Source organism: Salvia miltiorrhiza, chromosome 7 (assembly GCF_028751815.1).
Source record: "Salvia miltiorrhiza cultivar Shanhuang (shh) chromosome 7, IMPLAD_Smil_shh, whole genome shotgun sequence".
In the NCBI taxonomy this organism is placed as follows: domain Eukaryota; kingdom Viridiplantae; phylum Streptophyta; class Magnoliopsida; order Lamiales; family Lamiaceae; genus Salvia; species Salvia miltiorrhiza.
Window position 1 is genome coordinate 5,798,248 of NC_080393.1, and position 24,493 is coordinate 5,822,740.

At 37.9% G+C, this 24,493-nt stretch overlaps 3 protein-coding genes across 6 annotated transcripts; 1 reads left to right on the top strand and 2 right to left on the bottom strand.

Moving 5' to 3' along the window:
• The first annotated feature begins 1,010 nt into the window (after positions 1 to 1,010).
• LOC130991992 (methionine--tRNA ligase, chloroplastic/mitochondrial) lies at positions 1,011 to 7,586 on the top strand. Of its 4 annotated transcripts, none has more exons than XM_057916437.1 (15): positions 1,053 to 1,406; positions 1,737 to 1,880; positions 1,955 to 2,104; positions 2,209 to 2,376; positions 2,865 to 2,989; positions 3,111 to 3,204; positions 4,036 to 4,134; positions 4,281 to 4,461; positions 4,907 to 5,022; positions 5,283 to 5,438; positions 5,723 to 5,851; positions 5,933 to 6,085; positions 6,342 to 6,380; positions 6,464 to 6,637; positions 6,764 to 7,586. In XM_057916437.1, the coding sequence occupies exons 1-13, from the start codon at positions 1,140 to 1,142 to the stop codon at positions 6,348 to 6,350; spliced, it is 1,791 nt and encodes a 596-aa protein (XP_057772420.1). In that variant the 5' UTR covers positions 1,053 to 1,139; the 3' UTR covers positions 6,351 to 6,380; positions 6,464 to 6,637; positions 6,764 to 7,586. The 4 variants fall into 4 exon arrangements, with proteins under 4 accessions (XP_057772419.1, XP_057772420.1, XP_057772421.1 ...); XM_057916438.1 differs by having other exon boundaries at positions 6,471 to 6,637; XM_057916435.1 differs by lacking the exon at positions 6,342 to 6,380.
• Positions 7,587 to 8,566: 980 nt separating this feature from the next.
• LOC130991993 (tubulin beta-2 chain) lies at positions 8,567 to 10,932 on the bottom strand. The gene is made up of 3 exons (XM_057916440.1): positions 10,326 to 10,932; positions 9,682 to 9,951; positions 8,567 to 9,559 (listed from the first exon to the last, which is right to left on the bottom strand). Exons 1-3 carry the CDS (start codon positions 10,717 to 10,719, stop codon positions 8,883 to 8,885), a joined length of 1,341 nt encoding a protein of 446 aa, XP_057772423.1. The 5' UTR covers positions 10,720 to 10,932; the 3' UTR covers positions 8,567 to 8,882.
• An 8,377-nt stretch (positions 10,933 to 19,309) lies between these two features.
• On the bottom strand, positions 19,310 to 23,450 carry LOC130991994 (uncharacterized). The gene is made up of 4 exons (XM_057916441.1): positions 23,267 to 23,450; positions 22,044 to 22,292; positions 21,754 to 21,969; positions 19,310 to 21,674 (listed from the first exon to the last, which is right to left on the bottom strand). The coding sequence occupies exons 2-4, from the start codon at positions 22,248 to 22,250 to the stop codon at positions 19,449 to 19,451; spliced, it is 2,649 nt and encodes an 882-aa protein (XP_057772424.1). The 5' UTR covers positions 22,251 to 22,292; positions 23,267 to 23,450; the 3' UTR covers positions 19,310 to 19,448.
• Positions 23,451 to 24,493: the final 1,043 nt, after the last annotated feature.

Consider the following 24,493-nt stretch of genomic DNA (forward strand, 5'->3'; position numbering starts at 1 on the left):
ACATACAGGTGGCGGTTGGTTTGTGCCGGAGATACTGGCGGTGGTTGGTTTGTGCCGGAGAAGCCCAGGCGGTGGTTGGTTTCCTTTTAGTGTGGTGGAGCCGTGGAGGAGTTCTTCAATTTTTTTATTTTTTTTTGTTTTTATGAAATTGTTCAAATTATCAAAAGATAAGACAACTTAATTTCTATTTAAAACGACGTCGTTTTGCCAACGTGTCGTGCCCGCTTGTAATAAAAGCCATGTGTCATGCCATGTAATATTAAATATTGACCACGTCATCGCCGATCAAAATTAATTTTAATCGGAACTTCGCCGTGTGCAATTTGCAATTAAATCAATAGTTCGTGTATTGTGAGGCTATTTTTGAAGGTCATGTGCAAAATGCAAATTTGGTGAAACTTCGTGTATTTTCCGGCCATTAGCCCTTTTATATTTTATCAATATTCGCTTCAGTGTAAACATATTTTCTTTTTCATGATCTATTATTGTATTTCTAATAATAAAATATCAAGTACTAATATTTTTTCATTTGATAAAAAAGGTTGTTCAATGAGTTGGCCCGCATCCCTTTTATACAACCAATTGTTCATTTTAAAGCATTTTTTTTTTATCTTATTATAATGATCGATTGATGCGGCTGTCAATAGATGTTGATTTTTGATGAAATTAGTGAACAATTGGACAACAATATCGAGTTATCTAGTAAATTATTTGAAAACCCACTTTTTCTTTTTTATTTCTAAAAAGAATAACAATAAATCTATACAATTATATTATGACTAGTCATAAATTAATTAGATAAAAAAATATTTTATTTATTTTAAGAAGTAAAAAAACTGACAAAAAAAATTATAATGTGAACAATATAGAAAAAAGAAAAACATTTAAATTTCTTTTATTTAAGAAAATAAATAAATGAGTCAATTTTTTATTTTAATTAATTTATGACTAATCATAATATACGTACCACCACTCAAAACAATTAATTTATGACTAATTAATTGTGTTACAAAAATACTTACTCTCAACTTTTTTTTTTCTCTCTCTTTACAAAAATACCCTCTTTGCGTCATCTTCTCCACTCTCTCAGTGCTGCAGCCTCTCACACTCAACCAAACCACAATCTCTGGGCAGCATCAATGGCGTGTAGAGTTCAATACTCCATTCACAACAGCCTCCGCTTCTTCTCCTCCTCTCCATCGTCTCTCAATTTCTGCTCTTCTGCAAAACCACACAAAATTCGCTTCAGAAATTCTAAGTATGTCTCCATTTCTAAGGGCGCGCTGTACTGTACTTGCAGCGCAGACCCTTTCGTCCTCACCACTCCGCTTTATTACGTGAATGCCCCGCCCCATATGGGCAGCGCCTACACCACCATTGCCGCCGACGCCATCGCCCGTTTTCAGGTAAAATTCAACACTCAGTTTTTTTATTTTTAGCTGTGCATGTTTCTAGGGTTTTATGTTTTCGGTTCTTCATAGAGGCTTGTTGATTTATCATTAAGACTTAATGGGATTGAATTAATGAAAATTGTGCTATTGATAGGGATTTACAATGTGCAAAGTGATAATTTTTTCTGCAACCATGTGTAGTTAAAGGTGATTAATCCAAGCTGCAGATGTGTAGCGTTAAGAGGGCTGCTAAGTGGAAATCATTTTCCTAAGTGGCTTTCTGCTTTGAGAATTCAATGTTCATTGTATACGTGATTACTGATTAGATTTTTCTTTGAACTGTAGAGACTATTAGGCAAGAAGGTCATATTTATAACTGGCACAGACGAGCACGGGGAGAAGATTGCTAGTGCTGCCATGGCCAATGGTTCAAGTCCTAGCAAACATTGTGATTCTGTCTCACAAGCTTACAGGGCACTATGGAGAGAGGTGTTCTCCTTCGCCATGTTTGTTTCTGTCCAACTTTTGTTTTGAATCCACTGTTTGACTCATCTTCTTGACAGTTAGACATATCTAATGACAAGTTCATTCGCACAACCAATCCCAACCATGAAGCCATTGTCAAGGAATTCTATTCTAGGGTTCTGGCAAATGGTGATATCTACCGTGCTGACTATGAGGGACTGTACTGTGTAAATTGTGAGGAATACAAGGTATTTTCTGCTACTGAAACAAATTTTCATGGCAGTCTCTTATTCAATCATTTAATTGTTGTTAACACCTGTAACTTTGACTGTGTAAATCTGTAAATCTGAAGGATGAGAAGGAGTTGTTGGAAAATAACTGCTGTCCTGTGCACCTCAAGCCATGCCTCGACAGGAAGGAAGACAATTACTTCTTTGCATTGTCTAAGTACCAAAAACAATTGGAACAGATTTTGGAGGAGAACCCGGATTTTGTACAACCTTCTTATCGTTTACATGAGGTTTGAAATTATGAAACATTATCAACTTCTAATATTTTAATGTGTTGGTACTTGTGTCACTCTTATAATCAGTTCAAATATATATATATATATATATATATATATATATATATGTATATATATATATATATATGTTCCGGTATAAAGGTTTGTGCTTTATTTGATAATATGAAAGACCATGTCCATGATATTTGATTAAACTTAAAATTTTCATTGATAGGTGAATAACAGGATACTTTCTAAAAACATAAATAAGTAACTTGTTAATCACTGTAAAAATAACCCACTTTAGCATTTTTACAAATTTTGCATGCCTTTCTAACAGTGACCCCACATTCTTTCACTTTATTGCATTACAATGTTTAACCATATTTTTATAAATTTTACAATGATGCTATAGTGACCCGACCCTGTGATCATTTCTATACATAGTTCTATGCTAGTTTCATTTTCTTGTTAACTCTTGTTTTCTTGATGAACTCTCTTAGGTGCAAGGTTGGGTCAAAAGGGGCTTGAGAGATTTTTCCATTTCTCGAGCTTCAGTTGATTGGGGCATTCCAGTTCCTAGCGATGCTAAGCAGACTATATATGTATGGTTTGATGCTTTGTTGGGGTAATTTGTTGTACCTTATGTCTTGCTCTATTATAGTATATTCTGTCATAATATTTCTAGTATGCAAGTACTTTGCCAATCTGTTTACTCTGCCTTTCTCTTATGATGTTATGTCACACAGTTACATATCTGCTCTTTCGGAGGAAGAGGAGCAGCCTAGCTTACAAAATGCAATTTCCTCCGGTTGGCCTGCATCGCTGCACTTGATCGGCAAGGTAGTGTTTTACTCACCGTCTGGAGTAGTTGTAGTGCTCATCTGTGTTTTATTTTGGTCTTGGTTGCTGGGATGGGGTATAATAATATTATGTATAAACCATTACCATCTTATAGCCCTTTAGTCTTTCACTACTCAAGAAATTAATGAGACTAAAGTGTTCCAATTATTGTCTTCTTTACCAATTTAAGTATTTAGATGACATGGTAGAGCCAGACCTAACAAAAGGTATTGAGTTCGTGTTCCAAGTTTCACTGCTATGTATTTATCGAATAAAGTCATTCATTAGGCAGCAAGATGGAATAATCAATATTATATGATTAATAATTCCCTCATTATGTAGTCTTCTCAATAATGGGCCATGTCTAAAACATTGTGATAAAACACTTTCGTGGAAATTTTTGTAATTTTGAGGGTAGCAAAATGATTGATTTAAGGATATTCGGGATGGTAAGTAAGGTAAATGGTCTAAATTTAGACACTTCACGTTTTTATGTCTAGATCTTTATTTGTTATACTACGGGGATTGTTTACTTTGAGTGATAGGATATTAGGATGGATTGACAAAAATAATCCAAGCTAATCAACCATTTACTTTGATGGACTGATTGATTTTGAACTTGTTTGACCATTTTATCCTTCAAATATTCAATCCTATATCAATCTATACTACCACTCAAAGTAAACGCCCCTTTAGGAAATTCCTCAGTATTGGATCACTATTGTATAAAGTATTCTTCACATAACTGACTCGCAAACAATTTATTCTATTCAAATAAGAACATCTGGTTTGATATATTATTATTAAGTCAATTGTACAAATTATTTGCAGGACATATTACGGTTTCATGCAGTTTACTGGCCAGCAATGCTGATGTCAGCTGGAGTAAGCCTCCCAAAGAAGGTTTTTGGTCACGGATTCTTGACCAAGGTATTAAAGTTAGTTCCAGATAATAAATTGTGCCTGTCTAACTATGTCGTATTCCTTATTTTTTGAAATGTAATAGTTTGTAAGCATTTGATTCATACCTTTTTCTCATTTAGTTTATTTAATTTAATGAAGTCTGAATGTTTTAGGATGGCCTGAAAATGGGGAAGTCACTGGGGAATACCCTCGAACCTACCGAGTTGGTGCAGAGATTTGGACCTGATGCAGTCAGGTATTTCTTCCTTAAGGAGGTGGAATTGGGTAATGATGGGGACTACTCAGAGGAGCGTTTCATCAACATTGTTAATGCAAATCTTGCAAATACAATTGGTACTACTTTGACTTCTGTGCAAATTCATAATTGAATTTCCTGCCCAATTTTGTTTACTGAACCCTTATGTTGGGAGTCATAACCATGGCTATAAAGATTGTGTAAAAATGAACTTCGTTGAGCATGTAGGCTATTCATTCATGGTGCTTCTATTACAAGCCCCATCAAGATAAGTTTGTTTCTTCATTTTTTTCTTAAATGAGTAAGTTTTATAAGTTCTCATGTTTTGAAAGGAAATTTATGGGAAACGCAGGGGCTTTATCTAAACAAATTAATATCTGTGAGAATTAAATTCTCTTTGTCAATATTCTTTGCTTAAATCACAAGAACTAGTTTGTGCTAGTTGGCAGCTGAATTTAAAACAAAATTCTATATCAACATCTGGCAGGCATTATATTGTTTCTTCACAAATTTTCTAGGAGTTTAATCTTGTCTTTCCTTCAGGTAATCTTCTTAATCGTACGCTTGGACTTTTGAAGAAGAATTGTCAATCCACCATTGCTGTTGATTCAGCAATTGCAGCAGAAGGAAATTCACTCAAGGATGCAGTGGAGAAGCTGGTAAAGTTCACTTACAGCACGATCTAATTTGAGGAAATATGTCAGTAGGATTTCTGTTAATGGGCTATACTCAAAATTGACTGTTTTAAAGGATATCATGTGACCAATAATCGTCCTTTATAGTAACCCACCCAGTAACAACTGAACCTGCCTTATTATCAGAACTAATTTATTTTTCATGTCTTCTTTATTACTCAACATGGCAGTTTCCATAGCTAAAACTAAGAGAAGGTTTCGTTCTTGATTCCAACTCCATGTAGGTTGAGAAAGCAAGACAGCACTATGAGAATCTTGAACTGTCATCAGCTTGTGCGGCTGTACTAGAGATCAGTAGTGCTGGAAACGTATATATCGATGAAAAAGCACCATGGTCTCTTTTTAAGCAAGGGGAGTCTGGGTTCGCAACTGCATCAAAGGTTTCTTATTTAATGTTCTCCGAATATATTTCTTTTATGTTCACTGGAATATTTAAACATAAAGATGAACCCTAGCTGGATCTTGTACACCATACCCATACATTCTGACTTGTATTCACATAAACTCTAACCGGCACTGATTAGAAGATCTCGATTCTGATTTCTTCAAGTTGTTTGTAAACTAAGTTGAAAGGTCAAAATAACTAATTCATAATCTTTGATTTTCTGTGCCTGAGAATATTTATGTATTTTTTTTGGTTTACTAAATTATTTTTCCTTTGTAGGACCTAATAATTGTACTGGAAGCCATAAGGATTGTGGCAATTGCATTATCCCCAATTACTCCGAGTCTATCTTTCAAGATTTTCACCCAGCTCGGCTACTCGGAAGATCAATTCAGTAACATTACTTGGGTCTCTCTCTCTCTCACACACACACACACACACTGACATGTGTTAAAAGCCTTCCATAATCTCTAATATAATTGTTTGCAGAGTGAGACCAGATGGGGTGGGCTGAAGCAAGGCCATGTCACAGCTCAGCCAAAACCAGTTTTCTCGAGAATTGATCTTGAAACCGAGCTGACCGATACAACTGACGATTCTAAGAAAACAAGCAAGAAAAAAGATAAGCAGAAGACTCAAAAGGTAGTTGAAGCCTAGAAATTTTTGTTCTCGGAAGATGGTTTAACATCTTTATTTGTACAAAGCTAGTACGTTGACAATGTATCATGTTAGTTGAGCTGATAAACATTGTTGGATATCTCCCTGGGCACTTATCACTGAATTATAAAAAATAAGGAGTATCTGTGCTCGGGATGATGTATTTTTTGACAATCATTTATAGAACGAATTGCATTTTCAGCTTATAATTCTGTGTGTGTGTGTGTGTGTGTGTGTGCAGATATTCTGAAACTATATATGAAAAGCAAGTGTAAAGCAGGTGAATAAATGAAAAGGAACAAGGCATTTTTTTATTTAGTACTTTTATAAATGAGTGTATAGATTACATAATTTTGAAAGCAGAATACAGTTAAATCACATAGGTGCTGGAGCACAATCATCAGAGGAAAGTGTGGTGCTTGAGACAGGACCATAAGCGGGAGCCGCAGATGAAGAAATGGGACCAGAAGCTGCGGCACCTGAACTCTGGAGCTGGATCGCAGAACGTCGAGAGCTTGTTGTCTCGAACTTGCACAGGTCAGCCAGAAAGACTCCTACAGGTATGAAGCAAATACTAAAAATATCTTATGGTGTAACTGTTTTTTTCTTTCTTTTTTCCCAAGTATTGAAGTTTGCATTAATCTGTGCAATATTTAAAAATAGGTTTGAAGGGGAAGATTTACCTTCTGCCAGAGCCAAGTTTTGGTAGAGATCGACGATGTTTGGGCAGTTGTAGTAACACTGTGGAGAGCAGAGCTTGAGGGTGAAGCGAGTCTCGAGGAGTGAGTCGGAGGAGATGCCAACAGACTTCCTGTCGAGCCCACACGCGCTCACGCACTCATCAGTCTCTATGTATGCCGGTGGCACATTCATGGCCATGATCTCAGAAGTCTTGCACTGCAACTCCACAACCCCAGCATCCGATTGGAGGGTTTCCAACACGCATCTTCTCCCAGACGACGCGATGGAGAGAGAGCACATTCCAGATGGCAACTCCTCGCACACGAGCTCCCCTACACAAAAATTGAAAGTGAATCAAGGTACAAATATATCATGCAACAGGAGAAGAAAAGAAAACATTGCTCAAATGTACCAAGAGCTCCTTCGAGGATGAGAGCAAAGGCGAGGAAGGCGATCAGACGGCTCATTTTCGATGGAAGGGGAAGTGATCAACTTGGTAAGGCAGAAGGTATGTATGTGTATTAGAAAGAAGAGATGGGATGTTTGTTGTGGTTGTGGAGAGCAAGTAGGGTTTATATAGGGAATGGCGATGCAGCATGCGGGAAGCGTTTAACGTTGTCGTTGACATCGAACGTGGTTGCTGGGGGATCTTTGGCGTTGAGTTTATTAGTGAAGGTCGAGGCAAAACATGGGTCACTTTTTTGTTTGTGTTGTTCACTATCTTGATGCTAAGTTTGTTGGTTTGCACAGCTGGTTCGAGCAGTCAATAGAGTGAAGATGAATTCATCGACGTTGTTTGGTGCTATATTCTAAATCTGCCGTCTGCACTCAAATTATCATAAACGAAACAGCATTATGCTTTACTAAGAGAGACAGGTGTAATGCCGTTTGTGGTGGCGTTGTTAACAAAACACCCCAATATCTTGCGCTCTGTTTTTTATGTGAGAAGGCTGTGTATTTCAAATAAATACTAGGCAAAATATCAAATAACGTCCCAACATTCTGATGGAATACCAAAATGTCATAATATTTTCAAAGTAACAATTTTGCAAGGTATATAATTATAGTAAAAATATCCCAACAATGTTTATAATTATAGTAAAAATATCGCAAAATTGTTACTTTTGAAATGGTTAGCCAACTTATGGCAAAATTGTTACTTTTGAAATGGGAAAAATCAGACGAATAGTGCGTGTCTTTATATTCAAAAAATAAATCTTCGAAAAAAAAAATCAGAAAACGCTGCTTTCTAAAAAAAAAGTACAAGAAAATGCTGAAAATTTATGTATTTACACGCAAATAACCCATAAGTTAATTATCTCACCGCATATTATCGTAAACTTCACAATTTCAAGCTTCTTTGATTGTGAATTGGATTTAATCTCAAAAATTGTTTCAAATTTAATCTCGAAGTGAAGAAGATTATGAATTGGAATCAATCAATCCACATATTACGCAAATGGAGAAATATATCAAAGCTTATTGTGAATTTTTAATCAGAACTTAAACCCCTATCGTTCACTTAATACATCAAAGTCCCCTTTCAAAAAAAAAAATACATCAAAGTCAAAATTTTCAAACAATGTAAAACAATTTTCGTTGATTTTCAATTTTTAAAAACGCATTTCAAGTACAGGCTTGAAGCTTGACTTTGATATCTATTTCTCAAATCAATTTGAGTAGGATGAAAAATTTAATCTGAAAAACAATTGAGCTAAAAAGCCACACATGTGGTTAAAGCTAAACTAAGAATAAGCCTTTTTAAGTTTACTTATATAAACCAAATTAACACAAATATTTAAACTTTACTCGATCAAAACAAAACTTACAGCAAAAAGCAATCTGAGTTTCCAAGGCAAATACGAGTAAACTGAAACGAGCAAAATATTAAATGCTTCACATGAAGAAACTGAAGAAATTTAATTCTCCATAAATTGCAGAAACGAATTCAAAAGATGCAACATATGCATTTGAGTTTTTTTGATACCCCCTGGTTTTTTTTTCCATTCCATATTTGAGCCGTTGCTCAACTGGAAGTTGAGATTACAACCACAGTCAACAGCAACTAAATCCTAAAAACAACCCTGACTTTCTCCCCCAATCACTCCTGGTACTCCTCTTCTTCTTCATCCTCGTACTCACCCTCCTCGTCGGCCGTCGCATCCTGGTACTGCTGATACTCCGCCACCAGATCGTTCATGTTGCTCTCCGCCTCCGTGAACTCCATCTCGTCCATCCCTTCCCCGGTGTACCAGTGCAAGAAGGCCTTCCTGCGGAACATGGCCGTGAACTGCTCGCTCACCCTCCGGAACATCTCCTGGATGGACGTCGAGTTCCCAACGAAGGTTGAGGCCATCTTCAGCCCAGTCGGGGGGATGTCGCACACAGTTGATTTCACGTTGTTAGGGATCCACTCGACGAAGTAGGAGGAGTTCTTGTTCTGAACGTTCAGCATCTGTTCGTCCACTTCCTTCGTGCTCATCTTTCCTCGGAAGATGGCTGAGGCAGTTAGGTAGCGGCCGTGGCGTGGGTCAGCGGCACACATCATGTTCTTTGAGTCCCACATCTGCTGGGTGAGCTCGGGGACTGATAGTGCTCTGTACTGCTGGGATCCACGAGAGGTGAGTGGGGCAAATCCCAACATGAAGAAGTGCAGACGTGGGAACGGGATGAGATTGACAGCAAGTTTACGAAGATCGGAGTTAAGCTGGCCAGGAAACCTTAGACAGCATGTGACACCAGACATGGTGGCAGAGATAAGATGGTTAAGATCACCAACTGCAAACGCAAGGAAACATCAATCAATAAATGCAGACGACACAAAATGAATTGAATTCGCAGTGTATGATAAGGGCAAAACAACAATTATAGACAGAGCTTTTTGAACCGGAGGAGCTTACAGCTAGGTGTTGTGAGCTTGAGTGTCCTGAAGCAGATGTCGTAGAGAGCCTCGTTGTCGAGAACCATGCACTCATCTGCATTCTCCACGAGCTGGTGAACGGATAGTGTGGCATTGTAAGGCTCCACAACAGTATCCGAGACTTTGGGAGATGGGAAAACGGAGAAGGTGAGCATCATCCTGTCTGGATACTCCTCCCTAATTTTTGAGATCAACAAAGTCCCCATACCAGATCCTGTTCCTCCTCCCAAAGAGTGACACACTTGGAATCCTGCATAGCATATTTCGTTGTCATTAGAAAACGATAGATGCTAGTGTATTTTTTTCACAATTAAGAACGCCATAGTCATTTAATTAGCCACAACCAAAAGGTTTCATTTGTTGAGATCTGGCTATTTTACCATATTCATTCATATAGGCATACAAACAAACATGTAGAGCGCAACATTTCAAACGACGGAAATAAAATTCGAAAGGGGATCTGAAATTTCAGACGATTGTAGAGAAAGTGGAAAGGGGATCTGGAAATTCAGACGATTGTAGAAAAATTGGAAAGAAGATCTGGAATTTTTGACGATTATACAAACACGAGATCTGCATCTAAAACGAATAAGCAAAAAGAGAAATAATTCACGATTGATATACCTTGCAAACAATCGCAGTTCTCTGCTTCTTTCCTGACAACATCGAGAACGGAATCGATCAATTCCGCGCCCTCGGTGTAGTGACCTTTAGCCCAGTTGTTCCCGGCGCCTGACTGGCCGAATACAAAATTATCGGGCCTGAAGATCTGGCCATACGGGCCGGAGCGAAGGCTGTCCATGGTCCCGGGCTCGAGGTCCATGAGGACGGCCCGAGGGACGAATCTACCGCAACTGGCTTCGTTGTAGTAGACATTAACCCTCTCCAGCTGTAGATCTGAGTCACCCTGGTATCGGCCGGTGGCGTCGATGCCGTGCTCCGCGCACACCACCTCCCAAAACTTAGCGCCGATCTGGTTTCCGCATTGGCCGCCCTGTATGTGGAGGATTTCACGCATCTTTTCTTCTTGTTTAGAGAGAGAGAGAGAGGAGAGAGAGAAGTTTTCTGAAAGGGAGAGAATTTGTGAATCGAGAGAGAAAGGAAATTAAAAATGTGGTGGGTGGAGGGTGACGAGGGGTTTATATGAGAGAGAGAGAGGAAAGAGGAGAGAGAGAGAGAGACAGCGGCTAGATATTTGTTTGGTATTTGAAATTTGAAATTCGAAAGAGGGAAAGTGGGAAGTGAGCTGGATTTTCCCGAATTTTAACGGGTCAAAGCCAACGGATACATTAATCATAATTTTTTATTCTTAATAGAGATAGAGATAGGTTACACTAATAAATTAATAATTAATCCGGCAACTGATAATATTATTTGGTTCATTATTTAACTAGATTCGTTAAGGTGAATATTGTTTGCGGTTTATCAAAGAATAAATAATCGTTTTCTCAAAAAAAAAAAAAAAAAAAAACATCGTCGTGGTAGTTAGTCAAATATCTACTATCTGTAGATGCACGATAAACAATGGTTGTCAAATTATCTGTATTTGATCTAACTTGGAATAATATCCTTATTAGTTTTTTTTTTAAGGAAAACAATATCCTTATTAGTTTTTTTTTTAAGGAAAATAATATCCTTATTAGTTAGAAAAAGCTCTGAGAAATACTGAACACGAAAGTTATCATTTATGTAAGATTTAATTTAATTCTTCACATTTGTAAATAGTACCTTGTGAAATCAAATCTTAACAATTTTTAATGATATTTTTATTTTAATTTCAAATTTTGTAAACAACAAATTACAATTTGATAGAAAGAAATAACGGTGGTAAGGAGTGATGTCAGGCGCTTTATCAGCACATGAAAGTCCATTTGGTCATTTATTAACAAAGCTATGCAAATCATCTTACAGTGATTTAAATAAAATACTGCTAATATTTACATATTCACGCTCTCAAAAAAAACAAATTTACATTTTCACAACGAAAAGAGTTACTTCGAAATTTCAATACAAGACGAATTCAAAAAAGTATAGCATGCGATAAATCAAGCTATTACTGTTTATTCTTAATATTTTCTCCACAAATACTATGATACATCTCTAACAAAACATAAAAATCATGAATTCCTAACTAAATGAATCTATTTTATAATCCTCAACAATTGCCTGATCAAAATAGGCTCCATAATACAATCACAGGAACCACACGACATAAAACGGCAGAAACTTCTAATCTTGTCAGCCATAGAAAACAAACAAACAAACAAAAAAAAAAAGCAGCTGCAACTAGCTCCCTGAAATAAACTACACTTGAAGTCATGCTTGCCGACTGGGGCGCCAAGAGGCGAAGTGAACGACAAACAAAGGAAGGACGACAACTCTTGCATAGCTAATCCTAAAAGCCAAAGGAAAACAAGCTACACCGCCAAGCTAGGCAGTGCATTAGCATGAAATATAATCAAAGTTGATTTCAACTGTAATCCTAATACTACACAGAGCATAGTTCATGTTAGATATTTGTGTTTAATTGGCAGAAGATTGACCTATGTTCATCAAATCCAGTCATAAATCCATAATGCTGCATAAGGCACTTTCTATGTTCTGTATTCATGTTTTCTAGGTAGATGATAGTCCTACATCATAACCAAGTCAAAAGTAGTCGCGTTTAAAGGACTTAGTTCCCGGATAGCCAAGTAATCATAACCAGATTGGATTATGGAGATACCCGCCTTGAAGGCAGTGTTCTGTGTATAAGGTGCCCAGTATGGGTTGCGAGTAAGTGCTGTGATTCTGACATAAGAATCTCATCATGAAATCTTAAAAACTAGATATTATCCTACAATTGTCTAAACAACTCAGTTTCTTTGTAGGTCTACAGAAGGGCCTAAGACGACTACAAACCAAAAGACTGTCAGCGGGAGATGAAATTGTCAGTAGATACCAGTTTTTAAGGAAATGTACCAAGCTGCTCGTATTTAAGCCCCGAAATAATTCTCTTTTTTCAGTAATCCATTTATATAATCATATTAGGCTAAATCATATTTCTTCATTAATAAAAAGAAATGGAAGTAGGTTAAAAGATAAAAGCAAAAGTAGATCAAAAGCAAAAGGTGGAAAATTAACAAAACCCATATAAGGCAAAAAACAACTATAGGAAACTATACTATACCAGTTTCCTGGAAGAATGTTGTGCTAGCAGTAGCAAAATCTATTATGTCCTATTAATTCTTTTAAAGTAACTCAACTGAGAAAAAACATAAGCAAACAACAAACAGGAATAAAACCCACACACAACTCAAGAAGTCAGCAAATAGACATGCATCTTGAGTTACGTTCAAATCTAGATTTCTAGGCCTATCTGAGCGCTTCTATCTCAGTCATCATCATCTTTTTTCTAAATCTTTCACAATGCCATTTTGACGTCATAGCTTATCAGATTAATTAGTCATTTTTGGCTAAGGTGTAACCAGAGGTGACAGTCTCAGCCAGCCAAAGCCAAGTCTATCTATCACCCCATCTCCATATTTCACATTGTTTGAGTGTGTAATATTCAAGAATCTTGATTACACATGAATCAGCAAGTACCAACAAGGGAGATATTGTGAGCACATTTGAAGAAATTTGTCGGTGGAGATACCGCATCTTAAACAAAACCCATGTCTAGGGAAAAACTAAAGTAGGACGGGGTCACTAATTATACATTATCTAGAAAAGTCTTGAGAATGTTATGTGAAAATGAATGAAGCCTAAAGTAGAAAATTTGAGTTCAACAGTTATCAGAATATATGTTCAACTTCAAATAACGTAAGCAAGGGAAGTCATCAGAATTGTTCAACAGTCAAATTTTCATGACTGTCAAGTTTGAGGTCCTGACAACGTAAGCCTCATGGCATCTATCAGAGAAAACAGCATAGATTTTTCTGAAAAGTATCTGTTTATTCTAGCAAACTGAAATTATTTCAGTTATTATCTTGTTACGAGATGAAGTTTCGCCATGCAAGACAAACTTTAACTCAGCAACTAAATTATCAATCACCAACCTATTTCAAATTTTCACCCAAGAAGTGTGTAACATGCTAAAAGTCCTTCTCTAAGAGATCGCACTACTATCTACAAGCTCAATCTCATGACTGAATCATCAAACTGCTTCACTAGCTCTTTATATAGTAAAACCCGAATAAAATTATGATATACTCTCATTTCTACAGAATCAATTTTCTCCATATGTTCTCGTGTAAATATGGAGGCTTGTCTTTTAAAAAGCCACCAGACCAAAGACACTATGACCCAACTCAACTTCCAGAGACATCATAAAACCCACTATAATGAAGATATTATTTTCAGGACCACTACAGTAAATTCAACCTGAAGAATAATTCTCGTGAGCTCGTAAGATATTAACGTATAATAGCAAAAAATCAAGCAAAAATTCGCTATCAAGTAAACTCTGTGCACCAACCATGTCCTTACCCCCAATTCAAAAGCGAGCAACCATCCTGCTTAACTTTCAGCCTTTTTACTCTTCTGCTTCCCCGAAGAAAAGACAGGTTGAATTGAAATGATCTATTATAGGAAATTCCAACCAGAAAAAACAATCAACCTCAAATACTTCAACTCGAGAAGAATATAACATTATCAGGATTAAGAGTTAGGTCTCAAACCATATAAAGAATGTTTTAAAGAATGAATCAGAAATAAAATATATATATGAAATGTTAAAAAAAAAAACCTATATGATCCCTCATCCAATTAATTACCCTGCCTTTCATCAAATTACCAGGTAGTTAGAGATATTTGTCTCCTAAATACTACTATACATGGTTCAAAGAAAATGCAGCAAGGGTAAATAATCTAGTTTAAGTCCGACATTGCCACTAATTTGTTGAGTTAGTAATTGTTATTTTAATTTAGAACAGTCAAGGGATGATTAAAACCATGATCAGCTTTCAATAGAGCTCTCTAGACTGTTGAAGAGTGAATGAACCTCAAAAATAAAATTAAAAGCTTAGAAAATATTATGGCCATCTAAAATTCTAATATAGTGACGAGAAGTTTTCTCTTGTAGGTGCAGATTACTCTTTAGAGCCGGATATAACAGAAAAATCGCCGATAGTAATGGAATTCCATAAGAGTACTAAATAGAATAATAAGAATCAGATTGATGTAACCTACCAATTTTCGCACACAGGCATTTTCAGCACTTAATGTTATGAGGCCACCCTATATTGGCTGTTAACTTTATTGTGATGATATATTCCAAGGCTAATAGTATGTGTTCACGAATGTGCAAGACAGAGATGCTTGTTATATGGTTCCAGATAGACATTTTGAATATGAAAACAAAACTAAGTAAAGACTCGATATAGTTATAGAAAACATTGCGCCAGAGCGAGGTCTATAGGTGCTTAATTACATACCCACAGTAAGCTACGATAGGATGTCTATCTGATTCAGCAAACAATTAATGCCACCTTAAAATTAGTGACAACTTAATGTTCCTACTCGCGCTATCACACACCCACCAACCAATTAGTCATCATTAGGCATATGTGGCCCACATTTCGTTTAAGGACAAAATAGCATACCAGAAAGGAAGTTAATAGTGGATGCATAGCTGTCAGTAGCCAGATACTATCTTATTTCTAGTTTTAATGTCCTAAAACTGAAAATGTCACGAAACTCTTGCGCTGTTTCATTTTTAGCTAATATTTCTAGCACTCTGTACTACTCAATGGAAAACAGATCTAAAATCCACCACCATAAAAAACATAGACATAGTAGAGGGGAATGACTTGCTTTTTCGCCCATTCCTATGGACCATTCCTAAGAAATGAGATATTAGAGTTCGTGTAATCTAGACATGTGGAAAGCATCAAATGATAAATTGGAGAAAAATTGCCGAACCAATTGGACAGCTCGGATAGAGTCAGAAGACAATAGGAGATAATGACAGAATGAGAAACTCAAAATTTTTAAGAGAGACCCCTCACATTTATTAAGGGTCGGGCCCACTTATAAGGGAAAAAAAACACTTCGTCTCCCACCCTAAGGCTCTTTTAAACAATATGCCACCCAGGCTCTTTTTATTTCTGATTAAAATACACATCTAGTGTTGATTATTATTAAGGTTATCTTTTCCTTTAGCAATGAAAAATTGGATTTTGAAACTAATTACGTACACTTCACAAAAACTATAATTATTAATGTTATAGAAATCAACTATCACTCACCACAAGTCTTGTAGCTTAGTGGTATTCCTTGCCTTTGTAAGGGTGAGTTCTAGGTACCAATCCCAATCCCCCAACCCAAAAAAGAAACCAACTATCACTCACGAAACAATGTAAATTACATTGACGACCAATGCCAAATGAAATTTGGACAAAAACAAACAATTTTGTGGCGAAGTAATAGCTTACGCAAAGTAAGGAGGCATATTATAAAAATAAAAAACAAAAAACAGGATACACATTCTAAAAATAACCATAGTTCAGTTGACAAATTATTTATTCCCCTACTATTCTAGATAATTTGCAGCACTTTAACTTTCATAAACTACCTAGTATATTTAATTTTTTTTTTACCAAGGTGAAGATTTCTTACGAGTCTACGTAAAGGTTATGTTCAATAAAACAAAAAATCATAACTTTATTTATAATCATGACAAAGAACCAATCCAGTTCATCATAATCCATGCAAAAAGATTAGTTGAGCTTATTAATGACTTCACAACTTCCAAAAATAAATAACAACCTCGAAAGATATTATGTTTTATATTAAACACTCATCTTAACAAAGGAACTAGGATATTTTAGGGATAGACAACTGAGCAGCCAATTAGTTCAATTTCCATATAGGACAAAAATATATTTAAAACGCTTAAAGGGCATTGTTGTCAATACATCAAAATACTTGGAAACCTATTTGTTTCGGTGTGAGGAATCTTTTTGGTATTGAGATTTCAAAAGTGGATATTGTTTTACGACCATTTTAGATGGTAATTCTTCTTCTCTGGAACTTATTCTTCTTGGCAGTTAGCAGTGATTCCATTTCCACTATACTCACATTTTGAGTCTATGCACGATAATAGCATAAAATACAAATGAGTTCTACATATATGAACCTATTGTGAGATATATTTAATCCTTAAATTAGTGGAAACATGAAAAAGAAATTTGATCAAAGACAATAGGTATCTAAATATCATACGAATTTGGACCAGATCCTAGAGATGTCATTACCCTTGACCAAAATAAATAATAATCAGATTTCCAAGTTGTGGTACAAATGAGATTAGGGGTTGCACTCCAGCAGTTAAGTGCAGCTATAATTAAGTCACATAATTTTTTCTTCGAAAAGAATAAAAAAATAAGATTTTTAGGTCGAACTGAGAGGCATTCTCACAATTTTTTATATCACTCATGAGCAGCAAAGAAAGCATCCTTAGTTCTTTAAGTTCATCCATACATCCTTCTATATGTGGACTAGTTTTGGGGTCGAACTGAGAGGCATTCTCACAATTTTTAAATATAAGTTATAACATTTAACCACCAATTTCAGATCATTCAATTCAGGAATGCATATACTTTAAATACTCGCAACTTAGTTCATCATCAACTGACATAGGCTTCTCCATTCTAATACATGCTGATCTCGGTTTCTTTAAAATAAAAAGAGAGATATAGATCCCTAGCATATATGTTACACCAAGTGCACTTTGCGAGAAGATATGGAGAAAGTTTTCAACTTCAGACCAAGTTTGCTCTGGAAGCCATGCTGATCCAAGAAACAAAGGAGGAGGCTGTTAAAGGCTAGATGATCACACAATTAAATATTCTGATAAAATTATAATAACTAAAGTGCAATACAATTTAACTAGCATAATAGGACCATCAGAAAACTATCCATGCTTGGAAAGTAGGATGTTCAGAGTCATAATTGACAAACCTAACTGCCAAAAACCTTCAATTCCGAAATACCCCAGAATGAAAGCAGCACCCTGAAATGATGAAGTCGAATAAATGAAAGCTTGTCAAATTCAAAGCATATCACATGCTAAAACAGAGAATAGAAGTCCTACCAGAATACGATTTCCAGAAAAATATACCAGGATCAAGGCTTGCTTCCATGGCCAACAGTGCCCACTTTTCTAGTTCTGCTTCCTCCTTCATGTACCATGTGGCCACCAGGAGCTCTGTGCAACAAATATGAAAATTGAGGATACTACACTGCATTTAGTTATGCTACAGAATGTCACAATATCAGGTGATTATTACCTCTGCCTTTTATTTTGCAATTTTATACGTTTGACCATATCCATAGCCATATTCTGGTGCTCCCTTGTCTGTGAATGCATCTCCAATCCTTCAACTGTTTCACAATCAAACTCACAAATCCTGCACCATCCGTTGCTTATAGGCTTCCTCTTCCTGGACTGATTGAACGAATCCAATCCACCCTGAAAAAACGAATAGCATGTGACATGAAAATGAGTTGAAGTTAGTTAACACAAAGCAACCAGGCAATTTTAAAGCTTACAGAGAAATGTACAGCATTTGGCATTCCATGGTATGGATAGTTGCTCCTCATGGGTGGCTCCCCAAGATGCATGAAACTCGGCATGTCGCCTCTTGCAGATTCAGGGAAGGGAGGACGAGGAAAATTCCCTGTAGCTTCTCCTGCACGACCATGACCAGGCAAGGTACCTGGTCCAGCAGTCTCACCCCTACTGAAATGACCAGACAAATATCCTGGGCCTGAAAATTTTCCTTTCATTGTATGGCCCGGTCCATCTGGACCAAAAACATCATCTGCGCCAATTTGGTTGTGGAGCAAGCCAGGGGCCCTATGCTCACCAAATCTAGAATTCCCAGGGTCATCAATGTCACCTCTTCGTAGGTGACCAGGCAAAGGAGGAAACCTGCCATCACCAAAAGGATTTCTAACCAAATCAGAAGAGAGATTGAAAGACCTGGAACCTTCTCCAAATCTATGTGCTTCCCTGGAATTAAGATCTTCGAAAGCTGAAGTGCCACGAGGGAAGCTGGAGGGCCCCCCAAATCGATGGGATGGAGAGCCATGATAATCCCTACCAGGACTATGATAAGGAAATGGTTTCAAGTGATGATTGCCAAATTCAGGGCCAGGCCCAAACATGTCCCCATGCCCATGGCCACCAGATTGATGATGCGGCAAGAATCTTGAATACGGGCCTGTAGGATCCAACTTAGATACAACATCATAACTATGCCCATGGAGAGGTTTATCAAGCGACCTTGGCGCTGCATTTGAAGAAGTGGAGGATCATCTCATAGAAGAGCAAAAATAAAACAACCTGAATATTACAAAGGAAACAAATTTGAATATCTTTTCAATAGTTTACCTTGGTCAAAAGGGCGAGTTGGCTCCCTAGCAAAAGCATTTAAATGCTCCTTGGGCATGTGATTTGAATTTTCATCTCTAGAACCAAACATAGCGGGGTCAGGAGCTGCACCCCCATTCACTTTCACATGATTTGGCTCGTCGGAATGAGATTTGGTGAGAGGGCGCCATTCACCAGAGCCTGACATCTGATCACTCGACATCGGCCTAACAACATGTTGGGAACCATACTGACTTTCAAAGGGAGGTTTTCCCATAGTCTCACGTGCCTCACCAAGAGTATTTAGGGAAAGTCCTTGCTTGCCAGATAGAGATTCAAAACTCTTAGGGAGACCACCCATATTACTAGGCACCTTCCCTTCAGTCAAGTTAATTGATTGTCCAGCATGAGGCAAAGTTCCTGGGCCTTGTGCCCCTAATGTTGATGAAGCCTGCCCCTGCAACTGTGCTTGAGACCTTTCTTGGTGGGAACCATGAGACCGCGGGGGGTAATACATGCCCTTCTGCACCAGATACAGAGATACCTGAGAAATTTTCATTACCGAAATTTCCAGATGAAGGACCAGCAGTTTTTGACAGCTTCATCAGATTTTCAGGGTCTGCTTGCTTCAGTGGAACAGAATCTGATAATGTCCGGACGTCTTCTTCGTGGTTTTCATTTTCCACCCCTCCAGCTTCAATGTGTTTTCCCTCATTTGCATGCTCTGTGGAACCCATGAAATCACTCTTTTCCTGCTTGATGACAGACTTCATCGAACCATCCTTTGCAGAATTATCAGCATCCTTAACAAGTGTTCCATTAAGTCCGATACCCGCTTCCTCTTTCAGGGAGTCACCTTCAAATCCTTCTTCTGCCATTTCCTTTTTAGGAGATCTAATTTCTTTAACTGTTGCATTCTGCTCAAGTGCAGCAGGCTTTGCATAATTTTGATTTTGATTAATAGAGGCCTGAGTTGAATCTCCATGGGCAGGTCCAGAATGACCAGAAGCACCAGATGACAACGGGTGGCTTTGAGGAGGTATCCCCTGATTTGGCATTAAAGAAATCCCAGGATAGTTTTGGGATTGTTGTGGTTGAGGGGGACCAGGTGGACGCATCTGCATCTGAGATTGCATAGGTGGCTGCTGAGGGAGATGTCCATGTTGGTGAAACTGACCTTGAAACGGAGCAGAAAACTGCTGATGGTGAGCATAATTATGAGGAACTTGTTGAACTAGCTGCATGACTGGACGATGCTGAATTAGATGGGCAGGTTGTTGCCCATGAGGTAGAAACTGCTGGTGTGGTGCGTGAGGAATGCCAGCTACCTGATTTTGCAGTGGCAACGGTGCAGATGGCAGTTGTTGGGAAAATGAACCGTGAGATTGGGGCGGTCTTATAGGTGTAGGTTGCTGTAGGGTTTGAGCATATACTTGAACTGGATGCATAGACCCACTTGCCGGATGTGGAAGCACTGCATTCTGCTGTGGAGCTCCTGGCTGCATTTTCTGTGTTGTCTGAGGTTGTTGATATGAATGATGGCCACTTACTGGAGGATGTGGTGGATGTGGAGCCTGGGGAGGGGCGGCAGGAGCTGCAGGCTGGTTTGTTTGAGAATGGAAAACAGGATGTTGAGGTTGTGACTGATAATGTTGTGCCTGGGATTGACTCTGAACATTTGACTGGCTTGATGATTGGACATAGCCTTGAGTTTGAGGATGCATTTGGGGTTGTAGATGAGCTTGGGAACCTTGAGTATGATGCATCTGCCCTTGACCTTGCTGGTATTGTGGCGCCTGTGGATGCTGTGCAGGAGGTCGCAGTCCTACTGCCTGGGGAAACTGAGGTGGTTGAGAAGGGTGAACTTGAGGAGGAGGTGGTGGTAGAGCCTGCGGAGGAATCTGAGTCTGAGGACGCATTGCAGGATGAGGTTGTTGCTGTGGGTTAACCTGATAGTTTGGAGCTAAAGCTTGACCAGGTGCATTAGCCTGGGCTTGCCCTTGAGGTGCAAGTTGTGCCTGAGTTTGAGGCGGCGGCATTTGGAGTTGAGGCTGCGGCGGTGGTTGAGCCTGCCCTTGAACCTGCGGTTGCAGATGAGACTGTTGAGCCGCTTGAGAGACAGGATTGGTCTGTTGCGGTGGCTGAAGCTGTTGCAGATGTGGTTGTGGCTGCACCTGGGCTTGGCCTTGGGGCTGGGGTGGCATTACAGCCTGGGAGTAGACATGAGACTGGTGTTGACCCTGCACTTGCACTGCAGGTTGCTGGTACTGTTGAAATTGCTGTTGCTGAGGAGGGTAATACTGTTGCTGCTGGTAAGGATCATATCCTGCGTATTGCTGATAATATTGCTGATATTGTTGTTGATACCACTGATCGGGTGCTGGCATAGCAGCAGAAGCAAAAGCTGGGGCTTGAGTGTTGGCATTTGCCTGCAGATTAGCATTTTGCCCGGGCAACTGACTCGCAGAAACATTTTGAGGATTCTGGGCCTGAGGAACAGGTGCTCCTGATGTAGCAACAGTCTGGTTCGCCACTGCAGTAACTGCAGTCGAAGTTGTGGCAGATCTGGTAACGCCTGATGCACTGGCTACAGCCTGTTGCCCATCATAACCGCCCTGACATTGAAACTTAAATCAGAATCAAATAATCATCATAATCTCTTCAAAATAGGAATGTATGCACTTATTTACTTACCGGGCAAATCTGAGCATGATCATGTACTTGGCGATGGATAATCTGGATCCCACACCTGTTGCATATGACGGGAGAATTTCCAAAGGAGCACCCAGCACAATGGGACGGGCAATCAGATAAAGTACCCTCCCATGTGCATCCACTCCGGAAGTAGAGACAGTGTACCTTAACTTTCCCAACCTTTTCTGCTAGAGCTTTATCAGACTCTGCTAGTGGCTGCCAATAATAAACAATGTTAGCAAATGAAGGATAACAACTGAATGTCATTCATAACAGTCATTTCAAATAACCTTAGAATCAGATTCTGTCACCAGGTATCCATCATACGGGCAGGCCTTGCTACCATTTGCAATGTGAACTAAGCACGGTTTGCAGTATAGATGTGTACACTGTGCCTGAAATGCTTCATTAGGATAAACAAGTGTGCGACAAACAGGGCAAAAGTATTCCCCTGGATAGGAATGAATATCAATTATGCACTCGATATCAAAACCCATGGCGGCTCAAGCACAAAATACACACTGAAAAGCTCCGCCACCCTGCATTAGCATATATAACAATTAGAAACAAGGTATACTTAGGATACAAAAAAAAAATCACTTTCATCAAGCAAATATCCAGAAGATAAGAAATAAATAAAAGCCGGAGTAGACCACAAGCACGTGTTAAAAGCAAAGCAAGGGCCAGGCGTCAAAAGCGAAGTAGGAGCCAGGTGTCAAATACAAGCAGGGGGCAGGTGTAAAAACAAAAAAAAAACAGGCGCGTGGCAGGAACAAAGAAGCAGGCGCGTGCCAACAGCAAAAAAGAAGGCACGTGCCAACAGCGAAGAAGCAGGCGCGTGTCAAAAGTGGAGCAGTGGGCCAATGTCCGAGTCCGTTAATACCGTTACCATGTCACCATATACGGCAGCTAAAAAATGCATGTGTAAGCAACTGTAACCCAATTGTTGCCATATTTATCCAAATAAATTATGACACCTTGTGTTATAGTTAAAAAGAGGTATCAAGTATCAAGTAAATTGATGTGCCTCTGATTCTTTCATGTCGCCTCATAACAGTTATCCACTCTGCAAAGGCACAATTAACTGAAAAACACTCGAATGCTTAGCTAAGAGCTGATTAATTAACATTTTTTATTCCCACATCTTTCCCCTAAAATCCATGCCTATTTTTGCTAATCAAAGCAATAGATCCGAACAGTTAAGGAAATTTCAAGGTAATTCGCTTCTTTCTTAAGAAGTTTACACATGCAATTACTCCAACCAATAGAAGATCACTTAAGATCCTCATTTGCTGTTTTTCCATTCGCACCCGAAAAAATAAAACAAAGAAAAACAATCGTGATCGCCTCACATCGAGAACAACACATGCAGGTAAGAAGCACAAATGTAATGAATTAAACACATTCAATAAATTGGAAAATGGGCAGATTTTTGCTCAAACCCTCATCTTGAAAATTGAAAATAAACCCCAAAACTCCGAGTTATACACTGAATTTACTTTCGTTTCGTTACCTCAAACGGATGTACAGCAGCAATGGTGAATGGACGATGAAGTACAGAAGGCGACTGCTAGTGAGAGGACAGAGGGAGTGACGGTGGATAGAGAAGTAGAAAGAGAATTAACTGAAAGCAAAGGTGGTGATGTTTAGGGTTACCCCCCTCACAGAGTTATATATTTTCGCGAAAAAAGTAAACAATTTTACCCCAAAAAGGGATTTACTAAAAATGTCAGGTGCCCCCTTCTTGATTATGATGAATTGCAAAGGCGCCCTTTTTCTTTTTAAGAATCTAATTTGAGTTCACGTTTGTATTTATACCGCCATTAGCCGTTAGGATTCTCATCCGCGTTAGATCTTGATCGTTCATCTCTAGTCTCTACACAGCAGCTTTCACGGCACCCTTTTTTGTATTTTCTCACAATTCTGCGAGTATTATATTCTTTTACATTTTGTTTTGCTCAAATAAGACAATATTATTAGATATACATGTATAAAGAAAGGATTAACTAAGAGTGATATCTTCCGCGAGAAAGCGAATTGATATCAATAAATTTTTTATAATGCACGAATAATTATTTAAATCTGAATTCGAATTGAAGGGGATGAATTTTTTTTATAATTTTATATAAAGATCTGTAAAAAAATCTATATGCAAATAAGTTAAAAGATATTCATCTTTATAAATGATCACCAACAAATAGGAGGTTGTGAATTATAATTTTAAAATTCAAATTAACAATTAATATTATTTTTTAGTAGGGAATTTTAGCTTTAAAAATCGCATTCACAATCAATTTACACTCAAGTTGTTAATTATAGTTTTAAAACTCGAACTCACAATCAAAACAACTAGAAGTGAATTATAGTTTTAAAAAGTTATCATCAATAGATTCGATCTTGTGTTACATATAAACAATTTTTATCCACTCATTAAACACACAATGAAATTTTATTAAAATATGTGTTGTCTCCCCTTAGAAAGATGTTTAAGGGACAAAATGAGTATTTGATAAACTTATAAATAAAAAACAAGTAAATATTTGGGCCATGGCATTTAATTGATATTATTGGGTCGATGAGGCTTATTAGCGCATTATTGGGTCAAATGAGGCCCATTAGTGCAATATGAATCATTTCACATGTCTGAAAATAGAAATAGGCCCCAATTTGCTTTATTTTTTACTCTTCTCGTTCCTTAAAAGTTTGCCCAAAAAAAAAAAACAGACAATATGAATTTTAA